The 26,678-nt window shown below is 50.3% G+C and overlaps 2 protein-coding genes across 5 annotated transcripts in view; one reads left to right on the top strand and one right to left on the bottom strand.

Annotated features, from left to right (window-relative positions):
• The window catches only part of Mrtfa (myocardin related transcription factor A), a 94,463-nt gene extending 89,825 nt beyond the window's left edge, over positions 1–4,638 (top strand). Inside the window, exon 14 of the mRNA XM_042697905.1 lies at positions 4,628–4,638. The gene's annotated coding sequence lies outside the window, so the exon portion shown is untranslated. The remainder of the gene's footprint in view (positions 1–4,627) is intronic.
• Positions 1–26,678, bottom strand: part of Sgsm3 (small G protein signaling modulator 3) — a 28,904-nt gene extending 2,226 nt beyond the window's left edge. The window contains exons 1-13 of one of the 4 annotated variants that reach the window (XM_042697906.1): positions 26,605–26,678; positions 4,655–4,773; positions 4,211–4,296; positions 3,918–3,984; positions 3,179–3,384; positions 2,600–2,707; positions 2,122–2,265; positions 1,707–1,902; positions 1,331–1,476; positions 743–967; positions 476–530; positions 261–388; positions 5–160 (exon numbers count right to left, since the gene is read on the bottom strand). In XM_042697906.1, the coding sequence (XP_042553840.1) occupies positions 5–160; positions 261–388; positions 476–530; positions 743–967; positions 1,331–1,476; positions 1,707–1,902; positions 2,122–2,265; positions 2,600–2,707; positions 3,179–3,384; positions 3,918–3,984; positions 4,211–4,296; positions 4,655–4,661 (1,524 nt within the window). In that variant the 5' untranslated portion in view covers positions 4,662–4,773; positions 26,605–26,678. Of the gene's footprint in view, positions 1–4; positions 161–260; positions 389–475; positions 531–742; positions 968–1,330; positions 1,477–1,706; positions 1,903–2,121; positions 2,266–2,599; positions 2,708–3,178; positions 3,385–3,917; positions 3,985–4,210; positions 4,297–4,654; positions 4,821–19,702; positions 19,711–26,604 lie in introns of those variants that run through there. The other 3 variants (XM_042697907.1, XM_042697908.1, XM_042697909.1) reach the window with 3 other exon arrangements.

Here is a 26,678-nt window from a genome sequence, read left to right as displayed (position 1 = left end):
ACACCGTGATGATGTCATTTTTGCGGAAGCCCAGCTCGTCGTCATCGTGTCGCTCGAAGTCAAGCAGGGCCTTGGCCCGGCGCCGGTGGCTGCGCAAGCAGGCCACGTAGTTCTCGTGGTCCCGCTGGTGGCTCTCCATACTGTAGTCTGGGGTCAGCTCCTGCCAGAGAGGACGGAAAGCCCCGGGCAGGGAGCCTCAGCGGCAGGCGGGGCTGGGGAGGAGGAGGGGAGCCTGGCGCAGGGCGGCGCTGAGCGCTCACCATGCTACAGTTCTTGGGGTCTGTGCACTGGAAATGGCGCGCCACACGCAGGATGGCCTCGCGCAGGTCGGCCACCAGTTCTGTCTGCTTGATGTTCTTGGCCTTGAGGGCCTCCAGGTCATCCTCCCCTGGGAGATGCAGAGAGCTGGGGTACCGGCCCGTCCTGCCCCCGCCCGGGGAGGGAGGGCAGCTAGCAGGCAAGCGGAGGCGCTCACCGAAAAGCAGGGAGGAGATGGCGGACTTCCGGCGCTGCGCCCTGCGCTTAACGACCTGCAGGCGGGCAGGGAGGTTGGTGGAGGCGCCAGGCAGCCACGGGGGGGGGGGGGGGGGGGGGGGGAGAGAAGGGGCAGAAACAGCTCGGGGCTGGCGCTGCACGACACTGAGGGCCGGGTCGCGCTCCGTGCCCATGCCAGGCCCTGGGTGTGCCAGGGTGGGGTGCGAGGGTGGCAGAGCCTGGGGCACCCCTTCCTCGTTCGGTCTACCTGGGAGAGGCTGGGGTTGGTGCCGGTCCCCAGGAGCGGGCCCTGGTCTGCGAGGAGGTAGGCCAGGTGCTTGCGGCGCTGCGTCTCCACCGCCACGGCCGTGAGGGAGCCGGCCAGCCGCATGGCCTCCCCCAGCAGCAGCTCCGCGTCCCCCAGCTGCGTGGGGATGTCGGCCAGCGTGTTGAAGATGGAGGCTGAGTTCTCTGACTGGATCAGCTCCTCTTCCTGGCCACAGAGGGCAGGAGTGGGGGTTGGCACCTGGCACCGTCTCCAGAGAGCAGCGCTCTCTGTCTAAACATTGGGTTTAGGAGCTAGTTCTGCTCTGGGCCCAGGAAAACACTGTCCGTCCTTCCCTTCCCTTCCCCTCCAACAGACAGACAAACAGGCACACCCTTCTGCAGTGACCAGGACTCAGGCCACACTATGCTGGTCTAGGATGGAGCAAGGTGGACCGGAAGGTGACATGCCCGTGCCCTTTGCCCACCACTGCCACCCTCAGGCCCACCCCGAGGAGGCTGCCAGGGCTGGCACGGAGCTCCGGCTCTTGGCTGAGGCCGGGCGCTGGGAGGAGGGCCTGGGCTCGCTCACCTTGAGGCGCAGCATGCCCAGTGTGGCCTGGAACAGCACCAGGGAGCCATCGTAGAAAAACAGGTCCCAGATGCGCAGCAGCAGCTTGATGTGCACCACGCTGGCGAAGGCCGTGAGGAACCAGTGCAGTGTGATCAGGGACAGCTCTGCAAATAGACATCAGGGCCGCTGGAGACTGAAGCCAGCCTGGCAGTGGGCTGTCTGCCACCTCCTGGAGAGCAGCAAGAGCGGGGGATTCTGGGGGCCATGGGCATCGCAGACTCTCGGGCCTGTGCCTGCAGCCTAGCTATCCGCCCCGCTGTCCAGAGGTCTCAGAGTTCCATCCATCAGCAGCCCCAGACCCCTGGGCTCAGGAAGGGGGCTGGCCGGGCCTTGCCTATGTCGTGCTCCTGGAGAAGCTTGTCCAAGCGAGGCAGGTACTGGACGATGAGGTGGCGCAGGACCCGCTGGTCGGTCTGGACGCCCAGCAGGGTGGTGCTGAAGTAGGAGGCAGGGAGCAGGTCCTCGATGATGGCACACATCATCCAGAAAGCGTCTTCCTCCTCCAGGAACAGCAGGAGGCAGGCGGCTACCTGGCAGGGCAGAGGCGGCCTGAGCACAAGGTCAGAGCCTGCGAGCGCACACTAATTGGGCTGCTGCCCATGGCTTGCCTCGGGCCAGCCCCCCAGGCCCTGCCTGACAGAAGCAGCTGGCCTGACCCCTTGTGGACCCCAGGCCCAACCCCACACCCCATCCTACTTTCCTGGGGAGCAACGTCACCCCCCCCATGGAGGCACCCCTGGCAGGCTCACCATGCCTGTGCCCTGGCAGTAGCCGATTTCCGGGTAGAGCCAGGCCAGCGCCCGGAGGACTCTGCGCAGGCGCGGCACCCCGATGCTGTTCACCGTGGCGAAGCAGGCATTGCTGGGCATTGTCCGAAGTAGGTCCTTCTCAATCTGTCAGGCATCCGCACCGACCCCACAGGCCCCATGAGATGCAGCTGCAGACTCCAGGGCCTGCCTGACCCCAGAGAGCGCTCCCCGCGCAGGTGTGTCCATCACCTGCTCCCTTCCTGAGTGCGCATGTGCGTGACCAGTGCGTAGAGTAAGCGCGTGTGGCCAAGGCCCAAGCCGTGCTTAAAATCCCACTGATCCTACTGAGACCCAAATCTGTGTTCTCAAGCTTCTAGACGATTCTCCCTGTGCCCACGAAGGACCCAGGAGGGAGCAAGACTCTCCAGGATTAAGAGCCCAACAGGGGCAGCTCCTTCAGGCCAGGCTGGGGCCTCACCTGCTTGGCAGCGATGGTCTCATCGTTGGAGCTGTTCTTCACCGTCTCCCGGTAGGTCAGCTCCGAGCTCCTCTTCTTCTGCAGCGCCCCCGACAGCCGCATCCACAACTGAGGAGCAGCTGCAGGACTAAGTCGCTGCTCTCGCCCCCAGGGCCCCCTGTGAGTCCCTGTGGTCCCCTGTGGGTCCCTGTGGGTCTGTATGGCCCCTGTGGTGCCTGTGGCCCCTGTGAGTCCCTGTGGCCCGTGAGTCCTTGTGTTCGGTCCCCTGTGGGTCCCTGTGGGTCCCCATGGATCCGGATGGCCCCTGTGGTGCCTGTGGCCCCTGTGAGTCCTTGTGTTCGGTCCCCTGTGGGTCCCCGTGGGTCCGGATGGCCCCTGTGAGTCCTTGTGTTCGGTCCCCTGTGGGTCCCTGTGGGTCCCCATGGATCCGGATGGCCCCTGTGGTGCCTGTGGCCCCTGTGGTGCCTGTGGCCCCTGTGAGTCCTTGTGTTCGGTCCCCTGTGGGTCCCCGTGGGTCCGGATGGCCCCTGTGAGTCCCTGTGCTCCCAGTGGCCCCGCTTGCACCCTGGGGCGTCTCACCTGTGGCCTCATGCCATGTGGAATGCCGGCCAGAACCAGGGAGCGGAGCTTGTCAGAGCGCGGGAGGGAGACGGCGATCTTATCCCACGTGAGGTCCCCCACATCGTGGTTGTGGGTGAACTCCAGGTGGGCCTGCCACCGCAGCCTCTGCGGGGCGTCGTCCTCCAGGGGCGCTCCCGCCAGCCGGGTGTGCCCAGGCTCTGCGCCTTCAGCCAGGAGAGAGTGGAGGGGGAGGTGCCACACATCAACCACAGCCAGGGCTCCCCACGGCTCCCCATGGCTCCGAAGCCAAACCCCACTGTGCTGCTCTTCTGTGCCGAGACCTGAATCCTGGCCCAGCCCCCCCCCCTCCCGCGCCCCCCGCATCCAGAAACTGCACCTGCAGGTCCAGGGGCTCAGGCCTGAACCTCCTCCTTCCCAGCCCCCTACGTTCATTGCGTGGCCCGCACACAGCCTTCGCCCTTGCTCCTGAGCGCCAGCGGCACCTCCAGGTTGCCCAGCGGCTGTGGGTTTTGTTCTAAATTCATCCTTTTCTATATTTTTTCTCTAATTGAACATTATTATTTTATTACCATGAAGTTCAATAAGGTTTTTCACAAGACCCAACCAGCCATCTCCATGAGTCCAAACGGCAGCAGAGCGGAGCGCTGGCGTGGGCGCGCAGGGGGCGCGCAGGGGGCGTGCAGGGGGGCGGGCCGGGCCTGCTCAGCACCAGCGTTGGCCAGGACGCACATCTCACCTGCCTGCTCCACCCGGAAGCCAAACTCATCGTAGCAGAACTCCAGCTCCTCTGCCAACTCCTCCGGCTAGAACCAGTATTAGAAAGGAAGAAGGTCATCGAGCCCCAGGCCGGGAACCACTTTCCAAAAAGATGCCACCCACACGGCTGGCTGGTAGATTTTACCCAGATCAAAGACTACGCTTCCCCGGGCCTCTGACATCACTCAGACGGCCCCTGCCTCTGAATGCTCCTCTTCCTTCTGCGCATGTCACACACAAGGTCTGCGGGAAGGCAGCAGGCCGCCGCTTTACCTGTGTGGGCTTGGCCAGGATCTCCTGGGGCCGCATGCTTGGAGTCAGGGCTGAGAAGGGGCCACCGGCAGACGGCGCGGGGCTTCCTACAACCAGCAGGACAGAGAGAGGACAGTCAGGAAAACATACAGAGACAGAGTTAGCCGGCCCTCCCTTCCAGGAGCACCGCCACGCAAGGGAATGGGGCAGGAGGGGAAGGGAATAAAAGAAACCATGAAAAGCGGGCATGCTACTGGAAAGGGGGGCAGCACCATGTTCAACATGTGCCCAAACTGGACTCCTGGCCCTTCCCCTCCTTGGGTTGGAGAGAGGGAGGCTGGAACTAGAGTGAAGAGTTTCTTTCAGTCACTTCTGACAGCCTGAAGCCCGTCATCCCGTCTCCACGGTTTGATCTTGAAAGTTCCTTAAAAAACACAGAAGCCAGCGCCCCCTAGCTTCTGGTACCTGACATGGTGCTGTGCAGCCTGCGGCAGACCCCCGCAGATCCCCACGTAGAGCTCACGGTCCTGATCTCTGACAGTGGGGTGGCTCCCCAGGCCTCATCTGCTCAGGAACCATCTGTCCTGCAGGAGAGCAAAGGCGGATGCCACAGCAGCCTCTCCCCAGGAGGGGCCTCCCAGAAGAAAGGAAAAGTCACACTCCCATTTGTAAACCTGGACATTTGTCTGTTTATTGTCCAGTCCTGTTTTTTTTTTTTTTTTTTTGTCAGTCATGGGGCTCAAACTCTGGGTCTGGACACTGTCCCCAAGCATTTCAGCTCAAGACGGGTGCTCTACCACTTGAGCCACAGTACCACTTCTGGTTTTCTGGTGGTTAATTAGAGATGAGTCTCATGGACTTTCCTGCCCAGTCTGGCTTTGATCCATGATCCTCAGATCTCAGCCTCCTGAGTAGCTAGGATTACAGGTGTTAGCCACTGGCACCTGGCTTTTTTTTTTTCTTTTCTTTTCAGACGACAAAAGGGATACCAAGAGGGGATTTCAAAGAAAAAGCCTCCAATTTCAAGCATTTTGTTTGAGAGGATGCACTCTGAAGAGCCTACAGAACTAATGTTCTTGGCTCTGAGACCCAAGCAAGGAGAATCAGACATACACTGCACACAGTGTTTCTTAAAACATACTGGGACCGTTTCCTGAACTGAAATGTTTTAGTTTGGTGATGCCAGATATAAAACTCGGAGCTTCAAACACACTAGGTAATACTCCATCACTCAGCCACACCCCCACCCAAAGGGTACACATGCCTTTGGTCTCTGTGATGCCAGGCCCGTGCCAGCACCTCACGCACACCATACCTGCTGAAGGCCAAGTTAGAAAGTGCAATAATCTAAACCTCTCCCATCACTCACTTACAGCCGTTTCCCTACAGCTCTGTCCCTCCCGCTTTTGTCCTCTTAATTAAAAAACCAAGGACTCAACAATAAGACTAACAGCCTGATTAATAAACGGACAAGAGGATCAGAATAGACATTTCCTCAAAGAAGAGATGTGCAAGGACAATAGTAGGTAAAAAGCTACTAGAAGCCAGGTACCAGTGGCTCACACCTGTAATCCCAGCTACTCAGGAGGCTGAGATCTGAGGCTTGCAGTTCGAAGCCACCCTGGGCAGGAAAGTCTGTGAGACTTTTTTGTGTCAGTGGCTCTACCACTGAGCCACCTTCCCAGCCCCTCTGTGAGACTCTATCTCCAGTAAACTAATCAGAAAAAGCTGGAAGCTATGCTGTGGCTCAACTGGTAGAGTGCTAGCCTTGAGCAACAAAGCAGCTCAGGAACTGTGTCCAAGCCGAGTTCAAGTCCCAGGATCAACATAAAAATAACAACGTAGAGGGGCTGGGAAGGTGGCTCAGTGGTAGAGTGCTTGCCTTGTATGCATGAGGCCCTGGGTTCCATTCCTCAGCACCACACAAGCAGAAAAAGCTGGAAGTGGTGCTGTGGCTCAAGTGATAGAGCGCTAGCCTTGAGCTAAAGAACTGAGGGACAGTGCCCAGGCCCAGAGTTGAGGCCGCATGACTGACAAAAAAATTAATAAAAACTAAAAAAAGTAACAACTAGATAGATAGACAGATAGACAGACAGACAGACAGATAGATGACACCAAAAAGCTGGAAGTGGAGTTGTGGTTCCCGCCACAGCCCAGGTCCTGAGTTGAAGACCCAGGACTGGCACATAGACATAAAAAAGAATTATACTTCAATCTTTAAAAATAGGAAAAAATCATCAAGGAGGGGCATCTTCAATCTTTTAGTTCTTATTCCTAATCCTGCCTCACAGAAGCCGGAACTAGGCTGTCTTTTCTGAATAGTAAATCTCTGACTTGTATGTCTAGATAAGGGCTTTGACTCTACAAAATGAATGTGGGAAATAGAGAGGAGCTGCGGCAGGAAGACTGAGCACCAACCCACCCCTGAGGACAAAGCGCCAACCTGGCTATGCCAGCTACCAGTACTGGCACTAGGGATTCTGGGTAAATGAGAAGGATTAATTCAGTATGAAAAGAGGAAGAGAAATCAAACAACCAGTTCCATGAAGGAAACATGACCCTTAATAAAGAGCATATGTTGATAATTTGGGCCCTGGACAGTGGGATAAAAGTCATATGAAATTGCTGATACTCATCTGTAACAGCCTATAAGACATCATTGGATGATTCAGCATAACATGTCAGAGCTAGGCGACGAGAAAGATTTCTCATTACCCATGACCCCAAAGATGACACTTTCGAAGGGCAGACGCAAAGCAAGGAGACCGGGTGTCTTGAAATGGAGGCAGTGAAGAATTTCTGCTGTGGAGGACAGAGGCTGCACACACACACGGCTATGTCTGCCCTCCAGCCCATTCAGCAATGACTGTGCACTCTGGGCTGGGTTCCAAGGGCTGCAACGCAAGAGTGAGAAAGAGGCCGGCCTTACACTGTAGTAGAGTCAGACAAGAAAGAAAACCAGATGGTGAGGACAGCAGTTGTATGAGAAATCACGCAAGGCAAAGTTAAAGGGAGGATAGCAGGGGTGCTCCAAACATAGAACCATACTCCACGTGGTCAGAGCGAAGATTAGCAGGGAGAGACCAGGTCCTGGGCCAGCTGCAGGAGGGAGACCAGTGGTGGCAGCAGCCAAGCAGCTCGGGTGAGCTTGGCTGGGGCAGGGGGAAGATGGGGAGGGGCAGGGATTACAGGAGGCACCGCAGAGAGGCGCAGGGAGAAGGGCCCCTGGATTATTGTCAATAAGCTGGAAATCAGAGGGTCCTAGTGGCTACAAGCCGCACCTGCCCGCACACAGAGGCGCCACTGCGCTGTGCGGGTGGAACGGGATGTGGACTTTGCTCGGGTGGGAGCACAGAGAAGTGGCAGACGTGGCACATGTGACCCACTTGCTTCCTCCGTGTGCACTCCTCATCCTCACGGCTCGCCCAGGCAGGAGGCAGAGGGGGCACTGCCAGGCTGGGCCGGCGGGCCCTTCTGCTCCAGTCGTTATGGAAACTTCTGGAAAGCAGCCGTCTGGAGTTGGCAGGAGCCGTTAGCCACGTCACCTCTCACTGGCTGCCTGCTTTTGTCAAAGGGTACAGAGACAGGCTGACACTTGGAAAAACCATGGAAATGCAGACACTTTGAACTGCTCAGAAGGAAAGGTAAAAATGGGAAGCAGAGGTCACAAGGCCTTAGATGGCCTCCAAGATGTCCCTTCTTCCCGGGCCAATTCCTTGGTAGACAGTTTGTTCACCAGGGGTGTGCTTTTCAGTGTGTGGTGGCAGGTGTGCAGGGTCACACACACTCCAGCGTGGCTTCCAGTCCAGTCTATGTTGCTTGGTGACATAGTAAGGCAGCTCCTGTCAGACAGGTGGCTTTCTGCAGGCATTTGTCAGACATTTTTCATTCAAGGCTGGAGCTCTACCACTTGGGCCACAATTCCACTATCCACTTTTTGGTGGATACTTGGAGATAAAAAGTCTCATGGACTTTCCTGACCACACAGACTTTGAAACTCAATCCTCAGATCTCAGCCTCCTAAGTGGCTAGAATTATAGATGTGAGTCACTAATGTTCTGTCTAAACGATCTTTTTCTTTTTTTAGGAAGAATTTATGAGGACACTAAGGTATCTTATAAAATTGAAATAGCTAGACATCTAAGATGGTCTTGCTTTTTTATGTTATTTTCTTTGACAAAGTACTTCAGATCAAGACTGTTTCAGAGTTCAGACTTTCTCAGATATTTGATATTTGACTCTATTGGGTAAGCATCCCCAATCTAAAATCCAAAGAACTCCAAAATCCAAACTTTTTTTTTGTTGTTGTTGGTCAGGGGGTTGAACTCTGGGCCTGGGCGCTGTCCCTTAGCTCTTCAGCTCAAGGCCAGCATTCTACTACTTGAGCCACAGCGCCACTTCCAGTTTTCTGGTTGTTAATTGGAGATAAGAGTCTCATGGACTTTGCTGCCTGGGCTGGCTTTGAACCATGATCCTCAGATCTCAGCCTCCTGAGTAGCTAGGATTATAGGTGTGAGCCACAAGCTTCTGGCCAAAATCCAAACTTTTTTTTTTAAGTCACTGTGGCACTAAAAAGGTTGTAGATTTCAGAGCATTTTGGACTTCAGCTTTGGACTGCTCAGTCAGTAACTATATCACAAAAGAAAACCTGTAAATAAGCCGGGCACCAGTGTCTCACGCCTGTAATCCTAGCTACTCAGGAGGCTAAGATCTGAGGATCATGGTTCAAAGCCAGCCCAGGCAGGAAAGTCCATGAGACTCTTGTCTCCAATTAACCACCAGAAAATCAGAAGTGACGTTGTGCCTCAAGTGGCAGAGTGCTCACCTTGAGCTGAAGAGCTCAGGGACAGTGCCCAGGCCCAGAGTTCAACCCTACGACTGACCAAAAAAAAAAAAAATCTGTATACAAATATTCACAGCAGCTTTATTTATTGTCAAAATAAATGAATCAAGTCCATCAGTTGATGGAATGAATAGCAACATGAAGTGTGTCCATAAATGGAATATTACTCAGCATAAAAAGGAATGGAGCCTTAGCTGGGTGTAGGTAGCTCACACCTGTATTCCTAGCTAGTTAGGAGGCTGAGATTTGAGGATCGTGGTTCAAAGCCAGCCCTGGCACAAAAATCCCCATGAGACTCTTATCTTCAATTAACCTTTTAAAAGCTGGAAGTGGCACTTCGGCTCAAAGGGATACAGTGCTAGCTTTGAGCAAAAGAGCTCAGGGACAGTGCCCAAGCCTTGAGTTCAAGTCCCATGACAGACCAAAAAAAAAAAGGCACACCTTGAAAACAGGATGTTACTGTTCACAACAGCCAAGACATGGAAACAACCTAGATGCCGCACTACAGATGAGTGGATCCAAAAATTGTGGTACTTGTACACAATGGAATATACTATGCAGCCATTAGAAGGGACAAAATAATGGCATTCGTAGGGAAATGGATGGAACTAGAGCAAATCATGCTGAGCGAGGTGAGCCAGGAGCAGAGAGACAAACGGCACATGGTCTCCCTGATAAGTGCATGCTAAAGCCAAGATGCAAGGAAATATGACAAATGAAACAGTGTACTGTCTGAGTTGCCCTGCAGCCGTTTGTTTGGGGGGAGGGGAGAGTGTGCTTGCAGATGGGCCTTTTGCTCACCAGATTCGTGCGCTAATTCAAACCAAAATGATAGGTTAGTTTAAACAGCTACTATAAGGCAGACTGTAACTCCATTGGCCACCTGTGTTGGCCTGATGTGACTATGCAATCTTTTGTGTTGTGTTGCCAACCCATTGGCTACCTGCATGTGGCCAGGCTTGACTGCATGGATTTTGCCTTTAAAAACCCTAGCTTGTGGGCCGTTCGGGGTCTGTGCTGCGTATCTGGCCTGTCAGCTATCCATTTCTCCAATAAATTCATCTTTTTGCATGAGGCTGTCTCTGAGTGGTGGACTCTCTTCCTCATAACAAACAGGACCTGAGAAACAAACGGCTTCTACTCATTTTGTCATATCATTGCTAAATGACTCCATGTTCTTGACCACATATATGGTATACATATGCGCGTGACTGAGGGAAGCTAGGAAGACGACACAGGATCAGAGGGAAACAGGAAAAGATACAACAAGGGGCCTATCAGCTGCACTGAACACTGATGAAAATGAACTAAGCAACTCAAAGCAGTGATGGGAGGGAAGGAATGAGGGCAAAAGCGGGAACAGCTTTATATTAAGCAAAAGGAAAAGAAATATAAATATTACTGGTGTGGAAGAAATAGTTGTATTGTCAAAGCTCATAGAATTCACAAACTGTATAGGCCATGATAATGACAATTTGCCTTGTGAAGGTTAAAATGTGTTTGTGACTTTAAGTATCAATATTGTGAGATAAGTGAAATTTATGTAATCACCTAATCTCAATTATAAAAAAAAATAGGATGCTAGACAAAAAGCAATCTAGGCTATCTAGACAAAGGCCACCTACTGTGTGACTTTTTTGGGGGGGAGTAAACTTGGCGGCCTCCCACTTGAATCATGCACACAGAGTCACACATTTTTGTGTGGTTTTGGACCATGATTCTCCGGTGTAGCTGGGATTATGAGTGTGCCCCTCTCTCATCCACCCTGCACATACCAATTCATATGAAATGTTCAGAACAGGTAAAGCTATAGAAACAGAGGTAGATCACAGTGTCCGGAACTGGAAGGTGGGGAATGGGAGAAGCCCAGCTCCTTCCGAGATGGTGTGTGCTCCGGAGTGGACACAGCTATAGATACACACATACACTAAGAACCGCTCAAGGCGTGGCCAAGTGGAAGAACTCTGCCTGGTGAATAGGTTTGACGGGTTAATAGGTTAGATCACTAGCAACAAAAAAGAACAAACCAAACTGCTGGGTGTGGTGGCATACACCTTTATTCACAGTGTGGAGGCTGAAGCAGAAGGATTGCAAATTTGAGGCTCTGTAGCACGTTCCAAAACCTGGCACCCTGGGCTACAGGAGACCCTATTTCAAAAAAAGAAAGAAAAGCATTGTGTACTTTAAAATAAGAGTGACTCTAACTTAGTATGTGTGTTAGATATATCAATTAAACGCAACTTTCAGCTTAAGAGCATTTACATAAGAAAACACCCTCCTGCCAGACACTCATGGCTCACCCCATAATTCCTAGTTACTTGATAGACGGAGACTGGGAGGATGGCGGTTCCTGGCAGGGTAGACCTGGCAGGGTAGGCCGTCTCAGTGGAGGGAAGCTGGATGAAGTGGCCTTCACCAGGTAGAGTGCAATCCAAGTATGTGCCCAGGCAGGAAGAAAGATCTTTTCTCAAATTAACTGAGAAAAAAATGGGGCCAGAAGCGGGGCTTTACACGGCAATTCCCGCTACTCAGGAGGCTGGGATCTGAAGACTCCAGGAAAGGCTGTGGGGCTCTTATTTCCAATTAATCACCAAAAAATGGGAGGTGGAGCTGTGGCTCCAAGTGGTAGAGTGCTAGCCTTGAGCGAAAAAGCTCAGAGACAGCGCGCAGGCCCTCAGTTCAAGCCCTAGGACTGGCACGAGCACAAGGCCCTGCATTCAAACCTTAACACCACCACAAAAAAAGAGGCCGCAGAGGAGGCCTGGAGCAGAGCGCAATGCAGCTTTCCGCACCATGCCTCCTCCTGCTGCTCACCAGTCACCACTCACCGCAAGCCCTTCACACAGTTTGATGTTTATATAAAACCTAGGAAAGCAAAAACGGAATAATAGGAAGTGCAAATTGCTCAGGTCTAACTGTGAAGTGGATCCTTTCCTCTCGTTTATAAGTAACTCTTTAGAATGAAGCACGGCATGAATCTGACATCTGAGCAACCCCAAACGCACAAATATCCTAAACCGCTAAAGGCACAGACATCATTTCTCAAGTTCTTGTAAAGGACTGACATGGTGAAGCTGGTGTAGTTTTCATTTGTCTCCAGGTGTCTACTTCACATGGCACTGTGGCTGTTCCCACGCACCGAGAAATACTTCTCAAAGCAATAGGGGGCTGGAGGGTGGCTCAAGTGGTAGAGTGCTTGCTTTGTACTCATGAGGCCTTGGGTTTGATTCCTCAGCACCACATAAACAAAAAAAAATGCTGGAAGTGGCTCTGTAGCTCAAATGGTAGAGCGCTCACCTTGAGCTGAAGAGCTGAGGGACAGTGCCTAGGCCCAGAGCTCAGTCCCCACAACTGACAAAAAAAAGCAATAGGGCTGGGCACCAGTGGCTCACATCTATAATCCTCACTACTCCGGAGGCTGAGATCTAAGCCCAGGTAGAAAAATCTGAGACTCTTTTTTCTACCAAAAGCACAAAGTAGAGCTGTGGCTCAAGTGGTGAATGCTAACCTTACACAAAAAAACCTCAGGAACAGACCCTGTCCCCAAGTTCTAGCCCCAAGATCCACACACACAAAAACTAGTAATAGAAATTTAGAGGTGACATGAACAGAAAATGGAAACAAGAAATTCAAAGACGAGGGAAGAAGCTGCATTTGCAGAATGAGGTGATCTATAAGACATTATTATTGTACCCTGGGGTTTGGGAGAGGATATTCTTGCTTTTTTTTTTTTTTTTGTCGGTCGTGGGGCTTGAACTCTGGGCCTGGGCACTGTCCCTCAGCTCTTCAGCTCAAGGCGAGCGCTCTACCACTTGAGCTACAGCGCCACTTCCGATATTCTTGCTTTTTAAGGCCTACGTGGAGCTGGATGTGGTAGCACACACTAAGAATGCCAGTTCTCACCAGGCTAAGGCAGGAGGAGCATGCATTTGAGGCCATCCTTGGCTACATACTAAATTCAAGGCCATTCTGGCCTAGTGCAATGGGGTGGGGTGGGGGGAAGAGGCACACAGGCATGAGAGAGCTACCATAAGTCCATTTGTGATTTATGTTTTGGTAAGGTCAGTTCCTGGGGCATCCTGCATCTTCTACTACTCTCATAAGAACTTCTTATAAGATTTGAGGTAAAATTAGACAAAACATTTACAAGTAAAGATGTCACTCTTTCTTTATAAGGTTATAAGGATTAAGTAACTTAAGATTTGAGAAAAATCTTGGTAGGATGTTGCAAGCTTATATTATACAGCGTATAGTTTCAGACCACATAATTGAAACTGCAAGTGATTTCAACTGAGCACTGTAGGTTTTATTGGCTTATCTAGTTTCCTTGTGTAAGTACATAAAATACTACTTTAAAAACTAGAGGCTGCATTTCGGCAGCTGGTTTTATGCTTCCTGACTTACATTGTTCTTTCTCCCTCACAGCGCCTCACATGCGACAGGCACTCCCTGGTGAACGGAGGGGACGCCAAACATCCAGAAAGTCCTCATGCAGAACAAGGCCTTTTCAGTACAAAGCGTTCGTTCTTGCTCCCTGCCCCCACCCTACACAGAAGACTTGTGTTTCTCTGAAACGACCCCTGTCAGGTTCTGTTTCTCCTTTGGTGTGGTGCCTCTGCTGTGTGAGTGGCTGGATCACGCTGGCGCGGCTAACACCATCACCCACTGAGGTTCACTCCCAGGGCGACATGGGCTGCCCGCTCGCCTCCTTGAAGCACTCCTCTCAGCGCAGCACTGCCGCCCTGCCTTCCTCCTCTGCCCCAGCTGCTCCAGAGCCCCCTTCCCACTGTCCTCCCGGCCGTCCTCCCTGCACTGTCCCAGAGCGGCTTCTTCGCTTCCTGCCTTGTTCACGTGTGCTGGCAGGGGACTCTTGGTTTCCTTCCACCAAACACATTTATTTCTGTCTGAACCTCAGACCAGCACATCCAGCTGCCTCATTCTTCAAACTTACCATTCCTCCAATCAACACATTAGCTCTCATGAACCTGGTCTTCCCCCTCTGGAAATGGCATTGCTATCTGCCCACGCCCTTCCTCCAGCCAGGACCACCTGGTCATCCTGTCAGGCCTTTCGTAACATCTCCTGAAACCTTCTTCTCTTATAACCTGCTGCTAACTACTTAGAGCTGACAGCACTTCTCACTGCCATGATTATTCCAAGTGTTTTAACCAGGGCCTGGGCCTCCAGTCTTGTTACCTTCCCTATCCACTCTACCTGCCAGCTGCAAAAATCCTTTAAAAAGGGGCTGGGAAGGTGGCTCAGTGGTAGAGCGCTTGCCTTGCATGCCTGAGGCCCTGGGTTCAGTTCCTCAGCATCACGTAAGAAAAAAGCCGGAAGTGGCGCTGTGGCTCAAGTGGTAGAGCACTAGCCTTGAGCTGAAGAGCTGAGGGACAGTGCCAAGGCCCAGAGTTCAGGCCCCACGACCAGACCCAAAAAAAAAAAAAGGAAATCCTTTAAAAATGCAAACAGGCGCCGGGCGCTGGTGGCTCAAGCCTGTAATCCTAGCTACTCAGGAGGCTGAGATCTGAGGATCGCGGTTCAAAGCCAGTCCGGGCAGGAAAGACTGTGAGACTCCTATCTCCAATAACCACCAGAAAACCGGAAGTGGCGCTGTAGCTCAAGTGGTAGAGCGCTCGCCTTGAGCTGAAGAGCTGAGGGACAGCGCCCAGGCCCAGAGTTCAAGCCCCACGACTGACCACAAAAAAAAAAAAAAAAATGCAAACAGGCAAGCTTGGTGCTGGAAGCTACTCAGAAGGCTGAAATCTGAGGATTGCGGTTCAAAGCTAGCTTTGGTAAGGAAGTCCGTAAGACTTCTATCTCCACAAGAAAACCAGAAGTGGAGCTGTGGCTCTAAGCGGTAGAGCGCTACCCTGGAGCAAAAGAGCCCAGGGACAGCACACAGGCCCTGAGTTCAAGCCCAGTGACCACCACAACAAAAAATGCAACCAGTCATTTCCTTGCTCTTTTTAAGTGTTTGTCTTTTTCTCTTTTTTTCCTTTCTTTCCTTTCTCTTTCTTTCCCTTTCCTCTCCTCTCCTTCCTTCCTTCCTTCCTTCTCTCTCTCTCTCTCTCCCTCCCTCCCCCCCTTCCCTTCCTTTCCTTTCTTCCTTTCTTTCCCAGTCCTCGGGCTTGAACTCAGGGCCTGGACACTGTCCCTGAGCTCCTTTTGCTCAAGGCTAGCGCTCTACCACTAAGCCACATTCCCACCCCATCTTTAACTGTTCTTCTTCTCTGGTTTTAGAAAAGTCTTACTCTGTTAACCTGACTGAGAACACCCTGCCTGACTGTTGTTAACAACAGTGTGTCTACATTTCTCTCAGATTCTGGGACTTTCCTGCTTCCTTTCAGAACAGGCTGCTAACAGAAGCCTTGACACCTTGTCCCCCAGCCCCTCACTGGGCAGCTAGGCGGGGCGGACTTCTCGTGCTGGTTTGTCGTCTACCCTATGCTTCCTGACCACGTCCCTCAGTGCCAGAGAGTGCTGAGAACTCGCCGTCTCGTTGAGGTTCTCGAAGGCCTCCGCCTGCATCCTGGGACTCCCGCTTGGGGCAGCTTCTCCTCCCCGGGACAAGCAGCTGGCTTCAGGATGACAGAATGGCCTGTCTTCACAGCGCGGTCCTTGCTGCAAGTCCCCTCCAGAGATGTGTCCTTGTGTCTATCCACTCTTCAGCCCTCTGAACTATGCAGCCTCTTTAACCCTTTCTCAGCATTCAGTAACCTATATATTATTCCAGTATGAAGCGAAGGTTTGATCTGAATTTATAAAGATTTGTAAATGAAGACAAGAACAAAAGAACCTATGTTGCCAATGGCTTAGGGCTATCCAGTGGACTTGACTGTACTTGGAGAGTTAAAGCTAGGGAAACTGAGATGGCTTGAGGACATACTGCTACTCAATAAATCCTGACATTGTAAGAAAGGAAAAAAAAAGTTCTCAAAGGCTTCCATCACAGCAGCCATGAGCAGAAGAGCAAAACCACCCCACCACCCACTGGCCCTCCCGCCCAGCTCCACTCCCACAGGCCCACAGCTGAGCCCTGTCCCTGCCTTCAGTCAATATTACCTTTGTGACCAGAGATAGTGTTCCTCCAGGCAAGACGTAGGTACGGTTGTGCAATGGTGGAAACACAAACCAAGCAAACAGAAGCCTCCCCTAGACTTCACCAAGCCAACAGAAGGTCTCTCCTTCCTGCCCTGCGGCCCAGAGAAGTGGCGCCCTACGAGGTGGACTGGCTCAGCTTCTCAGCCATGACCTCTGGGCCTTCATGGCAAACAAGCGTGTGCAGCATCCACCTTCCTCACCTCCTAGGATCCCTCCAGGGTCATTCCTCTACTCCCCAGCCAGGCAGTGTGCGGAGGGTGAGCAGGAAGGTCCTTGCCACAGGTGTGCCATCCCCACCCTTCGGGGAGCCATCTGGCCCCCTGGGGAGGAAAAGTGAGACAAATACGGGTTAGTTAACCACAGCTCAATACTCCTGTGGCTCTGAAAATACCCATCAGGAGTTTTAAGGTAAACAAAGCTCCTTAAGGGCTGGAGTAACCTATCTGCACTGCTGAAGTAGTCAGGCAAAGGAAGCGCTCTCTCATTTTAAAGGACCTGCCCCTCATGGGTCCTGATGGGGGCTCCAGCCCTGCACTCCAGCCGCCACCTGGCCATTCCCTACATTCTCCTGGGTGGCTCCGGCTGACTGCCCACAAACACTGCAGTGTCTGTATTTTTCACCTTTATTCCAGCCCAGATGGCTCTTTTGTATTTTCCTGTTTCTTCTAAGACATCCAGATATTAAGGTTTAGGCAAATTGTAGGGGCCCCTGGAACACCTCTCGTGCTCCATTTCCACAGCCTGTCATTTTCTGAGCCACTGGAGAAACCTCGCAGAGAGTTTCTGTGCCTCCACACTATCTTTCCACTCAACAGGCAGATCCGTGGCCAGCAGCACAGCTCTGGTTACAAATGCCCCATCTGCATTCACCAGCTCCTACTTCCCCTCACTGCCTGGGCGCCGGGGCCATGCTATCTCCACGTTCTCTGGGCCTTTCTTTCATTGTTTTGCTTTGAGAGCCAGCTCACATTCCCAGTTAAACTCTACCCATCGCTCAGTGCTCACTGAATTGCCACTTTTGTGAAGCTTTGCCTAGGGCTTCCTCCTGCCAGTTACTTGTAGCTACCAACGCAGACTGCGCCCATCCCATTGGTCTAGCCGCGTACCACGTCTTCCCTCACCAGCTGGAAGCTCCAGGGAGCTGTATCTTCTTCACCCCTTCTACGTGGCAGATATTCAATGCTTGCCCAGTGAGTAAGTTAGCCACCTGTGTTATGAGGCACTTAGTCACCTGCATCTTGAGATACCTACATGAATATGTCTTCCAGGCATATCTATGTATATCTTATTTTATCACGGTATAGTGGGAGCCAGGCCCCCTGGAATTTGACAACTTATTCTGCTACTTAGCTGTGTGCCCCCTGGGCAATACAATGCCTCATAACTTCAGATTTCCTGTCAGAAATGAGTGACAGGCACCTGAAGGGCAAGTGAAATAAAAGCATTTACAACCACAGCTGGGTGCTAGTAGCTCACGTCTATAATCCTAGCTACTCAGGAGACTGAGATCTGAGGGTTACAGTTTAAAGCCAGCCCAGGCAGAAAAGTCCATGAGACTCTTCTCTTCAGTAAACTACCAGAAAACTTGAGGTGGCGCTGTGCCTCAAGTGGTAGAGGCTTACTTTGAGCTGAAGAGCTCAGGGACAGCGCCCAGGCCCAGAGTTTAAGCCCCACAACTGACTAAAAAACAAAAGTAACAATAAAATTATTTTTAAAGGAGGGGGAAGGAGAAGGATTGGGATTGGGGGGGAGGGGGGAGGCTGGGAAGGGATGTGAAAGGTAAACCAAAGGAGGAGGCTGCAATGCTTGGTAAGAAATGTATGCATTATCCTGCCCATGTAATTGTAACCCCTCTGTACAGTATGTGCACAAATAAAATTAAATTAAAAAAATTATTTTTAAAAATAAGATATATAAAAATGAACTCAAGGCTAGTTAATCATAAATGGATGGACCATAAATTTTTATCAGAGTTCAAATAAAGGTAGAGATAACTACAAGTTGATATGAAAAGACTTCATAAAAGTCAGATATTTAAATAGCTCACTGAGGGAAGTAAAACCTAAAGGAAAATTATGGTTCAGGCATATGCCAGTTAGGAATGAAGACCCATCTCAAAAATAACCAGAGCAAAAAACTGGAAGTGGAACAATAAAGCGCCTGCCTAGCAAGTGTGAGGCCCTGAGTTCAAATCCCACTACTGCAAAAAATGAAAAAACAAAAAACAAACCACCTCATTGAGTGCTATGCTAATATTCCAGGCACTGCAAGGACCTCAGCCAAGCAAGACTGAAGGGCACCACAGAGAGAAGACCCAGCCACTATCGAGCTCTGTCATCAATTAGCTGTGTCCACCCCACCATCCAGCTGTCATCAACTAATTAGCTGTGTGGGATCAGGACATTGGGTTCCTTAAAGACGATCGTCTCAGCTTCTAATCCTCAAACACTGGAATCCAAAGAGAGAGGGAAAAGAAAGAATCAGTGTGTAAGTAAATGTTTTTCTCCTTTCAGTTGCTTCTTAAGTACATATTTTGTCACAGCAACAAAGGTCTGACTAACACAAGCCAATTCTTCAGCTTTTCCTCAGTTTTGCACCCACCCACATATCCTTCTAATACATTCCTATAGTACATAATTTAAATTACTCAAAGTCAATGTTTGTGATTTGCTGCTGAGATTCACTTAACTTCCTATTACATGACCTGAGGAAATGCCAGTTAAAGAAGAGTTAAAATAACTGGCTGACTTTACTGTACCTGGTTAGGGTTTTGTTTTGTTTTGCTTTGTTTTTTTGGTTGGTCATGGGGCTTGAATGCTGGGCCTGGGCGCTGTCCCTGAGCAATTCAGCCCAAGGTGCGCACTCTACCACTTGAGCCACAGTGCCACTTCTGGTTTTCTAGTGGTTTATTGGAGATATGAGTCTCACAGACTTTTCTGCCCAGATTGGCTTTGAACTGTGATCCTCAGATCTCAGCATCCTGAGTAGCTAGGATTACAGGCTTGAGCCACCAGCACCTGGCTTTTTTTTTTTTTTTGTCAGTTGTGGGGCTTGAATTCTGGGCCTGGGCACTGTCCCTGAGCTCTTCAGCTCAAGGCAAGTGCTCTATCATTTGAGCCACAGAGCCCAGGTGATTAATTGGAGATAACAAGCTCCTGGACTTGGCTGTCTGAGCTGGCTTTGAGCTTCAATCCTCAGATCTCGGCCTCCTGAGTAGCTAGGCATGAGCCACTGGTGCCTGGCCAAGGTTTTGTTTTTAATTATTTTCTTCCTCTAGAATCAGTTCAAAGAAGAGATTCTTTTTTTCTTGGGGGGGGGGGGGGTCTGGTCGTGGGGCCTGAACTCTGGGACCTGGCCGCTGTCCCTCAGCTCTTCAGCTTAAGGCTCTATCCACAGCGCCACTTCCGGCTTTTTTCTTTTTGCTTATGTGGTGCTGAGGAATCAACCCAGGGCCTCAGGCATGCAAGGCAAGTGCTCTACCACTGAGCCACCTTCCCAGCCCCCAAAGAAGAGACTCTTGTCCTGAGTGTTGCTGTGCCCCAGGACTTTGAATGATTTCAGAGGAATTCAAGGTTGGCTGTATCTACCATATAGACCTGAGGTGAGACATCGTGGCAAAAATGTGTGGCAAAGGCAGTGTTCACTTCAGGACAGCCAAGAAGCAGCGAGGACTAACAACAGGAAGGGGCCATGCCCAAGCTCTACCCTTCAAAGACACATCCAAGTGAGCCACTTCCTCCTACCCACCCCAACCTACCTTCCATAGTTTCCCCACCTCCCAACAGTCTGTACAGACTCTGAATCCCTAATAGATTCATCCACCCGTGACAGCAAGCCCTCACAATCTAAGCACTTCCCCAACCTCTTCCCTGAACACCGCATGTACTGGGAATAGGCCTTCAAATTGCAGAGCCTTTCTGGGGAACATTTCACTCTAAACCATAACTACGGTTCCTTGAAATAAACACAGCAGCTCCACTGTCTATATATTAGAAGTCAACTGTTGATTACAATGTAGAAGGGGCCCTTCAGCCTCAGGTTCAAATGTGTTGGTCTAATATGAGTCATGTCATGAGCCCAGCAACATAGTGGGCAGGAATGCACTCTTCCAAAGTGAAATTGAGCTGTGCTGCTCAGAAGAATCTGGTCTGGATGCTGAGCACGCTGAAATAATTTATACACACTAAAGTCTCTTAAAATGTGAGGCCAAATAATTCAAGGTTGCAATAATCCAGGGCATTGCCTTCCACTTGCTGGATTGGAAATGACCAAATCTGTGCCTGTTCCTAGCTGTAAGATGGTTGTTCACAAGACAAAAAAAGAAACTATGCCCCCCCCCCCCCCCCCCCCCCGCCAAATAAAAAAGGAAAAGAAAAGAAATAACCAGCCCTTTAAGGGGTTGGAAGCATGGCTCTGTTATAGAGTGCTAACCAATGAGCAAAAAACGTCAGGGACAAAAAAAAAAAAAAGAAAACATACACAAAATGTTTTATAAATTACTCAAAGTTACTGTTGTAATGAATACTCATTGAATGCATATTATAGCCATTTTACACAAGTTAAAAAATATTCCAAACAGCTTTATCAAATAGGAAATTACAAACACAAACTCTGGTTCAAATCCTGACTTTACTGCTCACCTGTGTGACCTTGAGCAAGTTACTAAGCATTTTCGTGACTGATTCTCACTTGTAAATGGACACAGGTTTTTATAATAAAAATACATATTGTTAGAACAATTTTAAGCAAGTACAAGTAGAATTCTTAGAACAGAACAGGGACAGGTATCTAAAATAAACATTTCCAAATATCAGCTATTCTTATAAGCAGTAATGGTGCTATCTTGCTTGTACAAATGAGAAAAATAAGGTATCGCTAAGCTATATTAACTGGTGTAGTTTAAAGCTGGAGAGCTAGGACTTCATGTTTGTAATGTTGGGGATCCAATGAGAAACTTGTGTAAACTCTGCCCCTGTAGAGCCAGAAGTTGAAGTTCATTGTTAGTGTTCTTAGCTCCTATACTGTTTTCAACATTAAAAAAAAGGAGGGGATGGGCTGAGAAGGTGGCTCAGTGGTAGAGCGCTTGCCTTGCATGCATGAGGCTCTGGGTTCGATTCCTCAGCACTACATAAGCAAAAAGAAAAAAGCCGGAAGTGGTGCTGTGGCCCAAGTGGTAGAACACTAGCCTTGAGCTGAAGAGCTGAGGGACAGCACCCAGGCCCAGAGTTCAGGCCCCACGACCAGACCAAAAAAAAAAAAAAAAGGGTGGGGGGAAGTAAGCTGGGCACTGGCTAGCTACTCAGGTCCTTGAGGTCTGAGGATCACAATTCAAAACCACCCTAGGCAGGAAAGTCCCTGAGACTCTATTTCCAATTAACCAGCAAAAAGCTGCAATTTAAGCTGCAGCTCAAGTGGTAGAGTCTAGCCTTGAGCGAAAGAAGCTCAGGGACAGTGCCCAGATCCAGAGTTTAGGCGCCAGGAGTGGCACCAAAAACAAACAAACAAACAAACTAGTTTGGACTCTAACCTATCCTCAAGTCATATAAATTAAGGGTATGTACAAATGAAAATCAAACACAAGAAGAGGGAAATGAGCAGGACACAATTAAAGTGGTAGAGTTTTTGCTTAGCAAGCATGAGGCATGGATTCAAGCTCTTATACCCCAGAAGGAAATGACCTGCTGCATCATGTCTAGATTGCTAGAAGGCTAACTAGAATCCAGACAGGCTGGCATAGTCACATAATCTTATTAAGGAAAAATGGGAGTTTAGGGCCTTTCCTAAGACTTTATAGAGCCGATATAGCCCAAGCTGGCCTTGAACTCCTGAGCTCAAACAACCCTGATTTCTTAGCCTGTCTCAGAGCTCAGACTACAAGCATGGGCCATATCTTGCCTTAAGTTAAAAATAAGATTTGTACTAACAAACAGTGCTTACAATTTCAATTTTAGTACTACTCTTATTGAGAAAGCTATACAATGATTCCAAAAAAGTTAACCTTAGCCAGGCGCTGGTGGCTCACGCCTGTAATCCTAGCTACTCAGGAGGCTGAGATCTGAGGATCACGGTTCAAAGCCAGCCCGGGCAGGAAAGACCGTGAGACTCCTATCGCCAATAAACCACCAGAAAACCGGAAGTGGCGCTGTAGCTCAAGTGGTAGAGCGCTCGTCTTGAGCTGAAGAGCTGAAGGACAGCGCCCAGGCCCAGAGTTCAAGCCCCACGACCGACAAAAAAAAAAAAAAAAAATTACCTAACAAAAAAGTTAACCTTTGAAAGTAATTTACATCACTAGGAAAAAGGCACAACATATATATCACCAATGCTTTGAAAACACTTAGAGAAGCAAGAATATGTATGTAACTGGAAGATAGGAATAATGTTAGGAGTGAAAACAGATTTAATGGCTAACTGTGGCTACTGAAGAGATGAATGTCTCCTAATTTATGAATGGTGATCACAAAGTAATGAAGCAAATTTTCAAAATGGAGAGCTGATTAGATGTACAATTCTCAACTAATGGTGCTGTCCAGCTCAGTTCCTAAGCAATGCTGGAAACAGCTCATTATTCCAGTCACATTCCACTACTGCTAAGACCTACTGTGTGTGCTTGTGTGTGTGTGTGTGAGACAGAGAGTGAGGAGGAAGGGAGGCAGGTGGGCACGCGGCCTCCACGGACTGTCCATCACTTACCACGGCTCTCGGCGACAGAGGTGGGTAGGGTGTGACCAGGACAAAGGCTCGCTTTCAGAAACTCCCACTGAAGCCGCTATCACAAAGTGCAGCCTACTTTCCAAAGCCTACATGTATCTTTCACTAGAGAAAGACAGCTTCTCCCAGAGAGTATACGCGTAATCATGGAGACCTAATGCTATGATACTTCTAGAGCAATTTAAGGTTTCTCTCTGTTGGCAGTCCATTTGCCCAATGAAGTGTTCTGCGCCCAACTCCCCAGACAAAAAGACTATAGCTTCTATTCTGTACTTAACATGTCATATTGATTCTTAACTTCTTTCATTCTCTTTAGTCCCTAAACTCCCTCAGGGGAAAACCTGTCCTATCCCAGCCAGACAGACTATGCAGCAGGGATTCAATAAACGGTTGAATGGAGGTTTTTTTGTTTTTTGTTTTGTTAGTCGTAGGGCCTGAACTCTGGGCCTGGGAGCTGTCCCTCAATTCTTCAGCTCAAGGCTAGCGCTCTACCACTTGAGCCACAGCACCACTTCCAGCTGTTTCTGCTGAACCTAGGGCCTCATATATGTGAAGTAAGCACTCTCCCACTGAGCCACCTTCCCAGCCCTTGAACAGAGTTTATAAGGGCAGTTCCAAAGTGAAAATGGAGGTCAGATGGAAATGCAGGAAAAAGTTAATGGAGAAGAAGATAGTTCGCTTTTTAAAAAATAAGTCTAGCCGGGTGCCAGTGGCTCACACCTGTAATCCTAGCTACTTAAGGAGGCTGAGATCTGAGGATCGAGGTTCAAAGCCAGCCTGTGCAGGAAAGTCCATGAGACTCTTATCTCCAATAAACCACTTGGAAACCGGAAGTGGCACTGTGGCTCAAGCGGTAGAGTGCTCACCTTGAGCTGAAGAGCTGAGGGACAGTACCCAAGCCCAGAGTTCAAGCCTCACGACCGACAAAAAAAAAAGTCTATAGTGGGAGGCCAGTGGCTTCTACCTGTAATCCTAGCTACTTAGGAGGCTGAGATCTGAGAATCATGGTTTGAAGTCAGCCTGGGTAAAAGTCTGTGAGACTCTTATCTCCAATTAACCATCAAAAAGCCAGAAAGACAGCTGTGGCTCAAGTGGTTTTATTGTCTTTGTTGTTGTTCACTGTGAGGCCTGAACTCTGGGCCTGGGCACTGTCCTTCAGCTCTTCAGCTCAAGGCTAGCACTCTACCACTTGAGCCACACAGCCACTTCCGGCTTTTTCTGCTTATGTGGTGCTGAGGAATCAAACCCAGGGCCTCATGCGTGCAAGACAAGCACTCTACCACTGAGCCACCTTCCCAGCCCCCTGTCCCTAAGTTTTTTTTGCTCAAAGCCAGAGCTCTACCACTTGAGCCACAGCACCATTTCTGGTTTTCTGGTAGTTAATTGGAAATAAAAGTCTCATGGGCTTTCCTACCCAGGCTGGCTTTGAACCATGATCCTTAGATCTCAGCCTCTTGAGTTGCTAGGATAACAGGCATGAGCCACCAGTGCCTGGCTCTGTGGCTCGATTGGTAGAGCATCAGGCCTTGAGCAAGAAAGCCAAGGGATGGCATCCAGGCCCTGAGTTCAAGCCCCACAATCAGCACACAAATACACATATGCACATATGTATACACACACAATGAGAAAGGCTTAAAGATTTGAACATTTTTGTTATTTTATTGATAAGGTTATGCAACACAGTGAAAAGGTATGCCTATAATCCCAGTACTTGGGAAGAGAGAGAGCCAGGAAAATATCAAATTCGAGGCCAGTAAGGTTATAGCAAGACTTGGTAGAAAGAAAGAAAAGAAAAGAGTATGAGTTTTACAGTCAGATAGACTTAATTTGAATTCTGGCTCTGTCGCAGTATTTGTGAGAAAATCATTAGCCTCTTTTACACATACGTAAACAGAGAACACCTATAAATGCCAGCAACCGTTATAGAGCTAGCTAAACAGGCATTCAGTAACTCTGTCAATGATTACTTCAAGTAGACACCTCTTCCACCTAGAGTGTGCCCAGTCCAGATCTCCTATCAAATGCCTGTGTGATGACAAAACAGGATCTCCATTTCTTCGGTGGGTCCCACCCTTTGTGACAGTCCCATTTCCTGGGGCAGTCTGAATGAGCTCTTGAATGGCTGTTGTGGAAAATTACTGCTGCTTCCAGCTGAGAAGCAGAGACAGTCTGGAGAATAAGCCAATGAAACTGATGTTGAATCACCAAAGGTACAACAGTTTGGGAACCTGCCAAGATCCTCATTGAGAACTAAGAGAAAAACACACATGACGCAGAATACCGCTTAAGACTCGAAGCCAGCAAGGTGTTCTCACATCCATTCAGGCACTGAAAAATGGCCACTTAATAAAGGGGATGATCATTTCACTTTACTACCAGGCTCATTTCTGCCAGGTACTGCTCCAGTTCACTTTCCCATCGAAGTGACAAGAGCCAAGCTCAAGTCACTCACACCTGTAATCCTAGCTACTCAGGAGGCTGGGATCTAGAGGATCACAGTCAAAGCCAGCCCAGGAAGAAAAGTCTACAAGTCTCTATCCCCAAAATAACTAACCAAAAGCTGGGTTAGAGGTGTGGCTCAAGTGGTAAAGCTGAGCCAGTGCCAGGTACTGAGTTTAAGCCCCAGTACTAGCAAAAAAAAAAAAGTAAAAAAGGGAGGTTGGGAAGAGGGTTTAAGCTGAGCCTAAAGATTATTCATGGTGAAAGAGCTACACTCTGGGGCTGAGGGATCGCAGCTCAGTAATGGAGACACTGGGTTCCATCCCCTGCCGCCAAATTCACTAAGGATTATCAAAAGGCAGGAATGACATCGACTTATTAGAATCAATGATAAATTAATCATGAAGAACAGCAATATGCAGAACACGTGAGATGGAATTCTAAATTTTAAGGATCATCAGAAGATGAAGAAAAGGCAGGGAACACAGCCAACTACAAACTGAATCGCCAACACAGTCACAAAAGCCACCAGTAAATAAGAGGGAAAGTTCAGTTTAAGCACGCCTGCCTTCTGAGGCTGAGACAGGATTCTGAGTTCCAGGCCCAGCCTGGTTTGTTCCTCCACCAAAATAACAACAACGACGACAACAACAACAACAATAATAGTATCACTTTGTGAATTAGTTTGGCTATGAACTTGAATTTGTGAATAAAATACGACTTAGAAAACACTCCAGGCCACCTCTAAATATTCCACCTCAAATATAAGGAACCGGTAACTCACGGCAAATTCCACCGACAGCCGGAGACGGAAAGATCGCGGAGATCTCAGTCAATCGGCGGTGAGAACCCGCGTCTGCCCTCGGCTAAGAGGACACCACCAGACCGCCAGCGCCGAGGACCAGCGGGCGTCTGCCTCAAGTCCGCTCCGCTTCCCGGAGCCGCGCCGCCGCCTCCCCGCCGCGACCGCAGCTCCCACGCGCGTCCCCGGGGCAGAGCCGGGGCGTCCGCGCCGTCCCGCGCCGGGCGACCGCCCCCCGCGCGCCTCCCCACGCCGCACGCTCCGGCCGCGGGCGGGGCGGCCCTGGCTCCGGGCCCCGCACCTGCGCCCGGGGCGGCGGCCGCAGGCGCCCGCCCGGAACCTGGCTGCCCCGGTGCAGGTGCCAACGGCCCGCGCCGGGCCCCAAGCCACCCACGGGCGCCCTCGGCCTGGGGCACAGCCTTCACCCCGCTGGCGCCTCCCGCCCTCCAGTCGCGGGGAGAGCTCCGCGCCCGCAGCCCCCACTGGAGGGGACGGTGTGGGCGCCGGGTCCCCGACACTCACCTGCGCCGCGGCCACCTCAGCGCCAATCCCGGGTCGGGCTCGCGGATCCGTGGCTCTCACCCAGTCAATGCGCG

Source organism: Dipodomys spectabilis, unplaced genomic scaffold, assembly GCF_019054845.1.
Source record: "Dipodomys spectabilis isolate Male_0828 unplaced genomic scaffold, ASM1905484v1 ptg000230l, whole genome shotgun sequence".
Classification (NCBI taxonomy): Eukaryota; Metazoa; Chordata; class Mammalia; order Rodentia; family Heteromyidae; genus Dipodomys; species Dipodomys spectabilis.
Note: the sequence above shows the minus strand (reverse complement) of the source record. Positions and strands in the feature narration are given on the sequence as shown.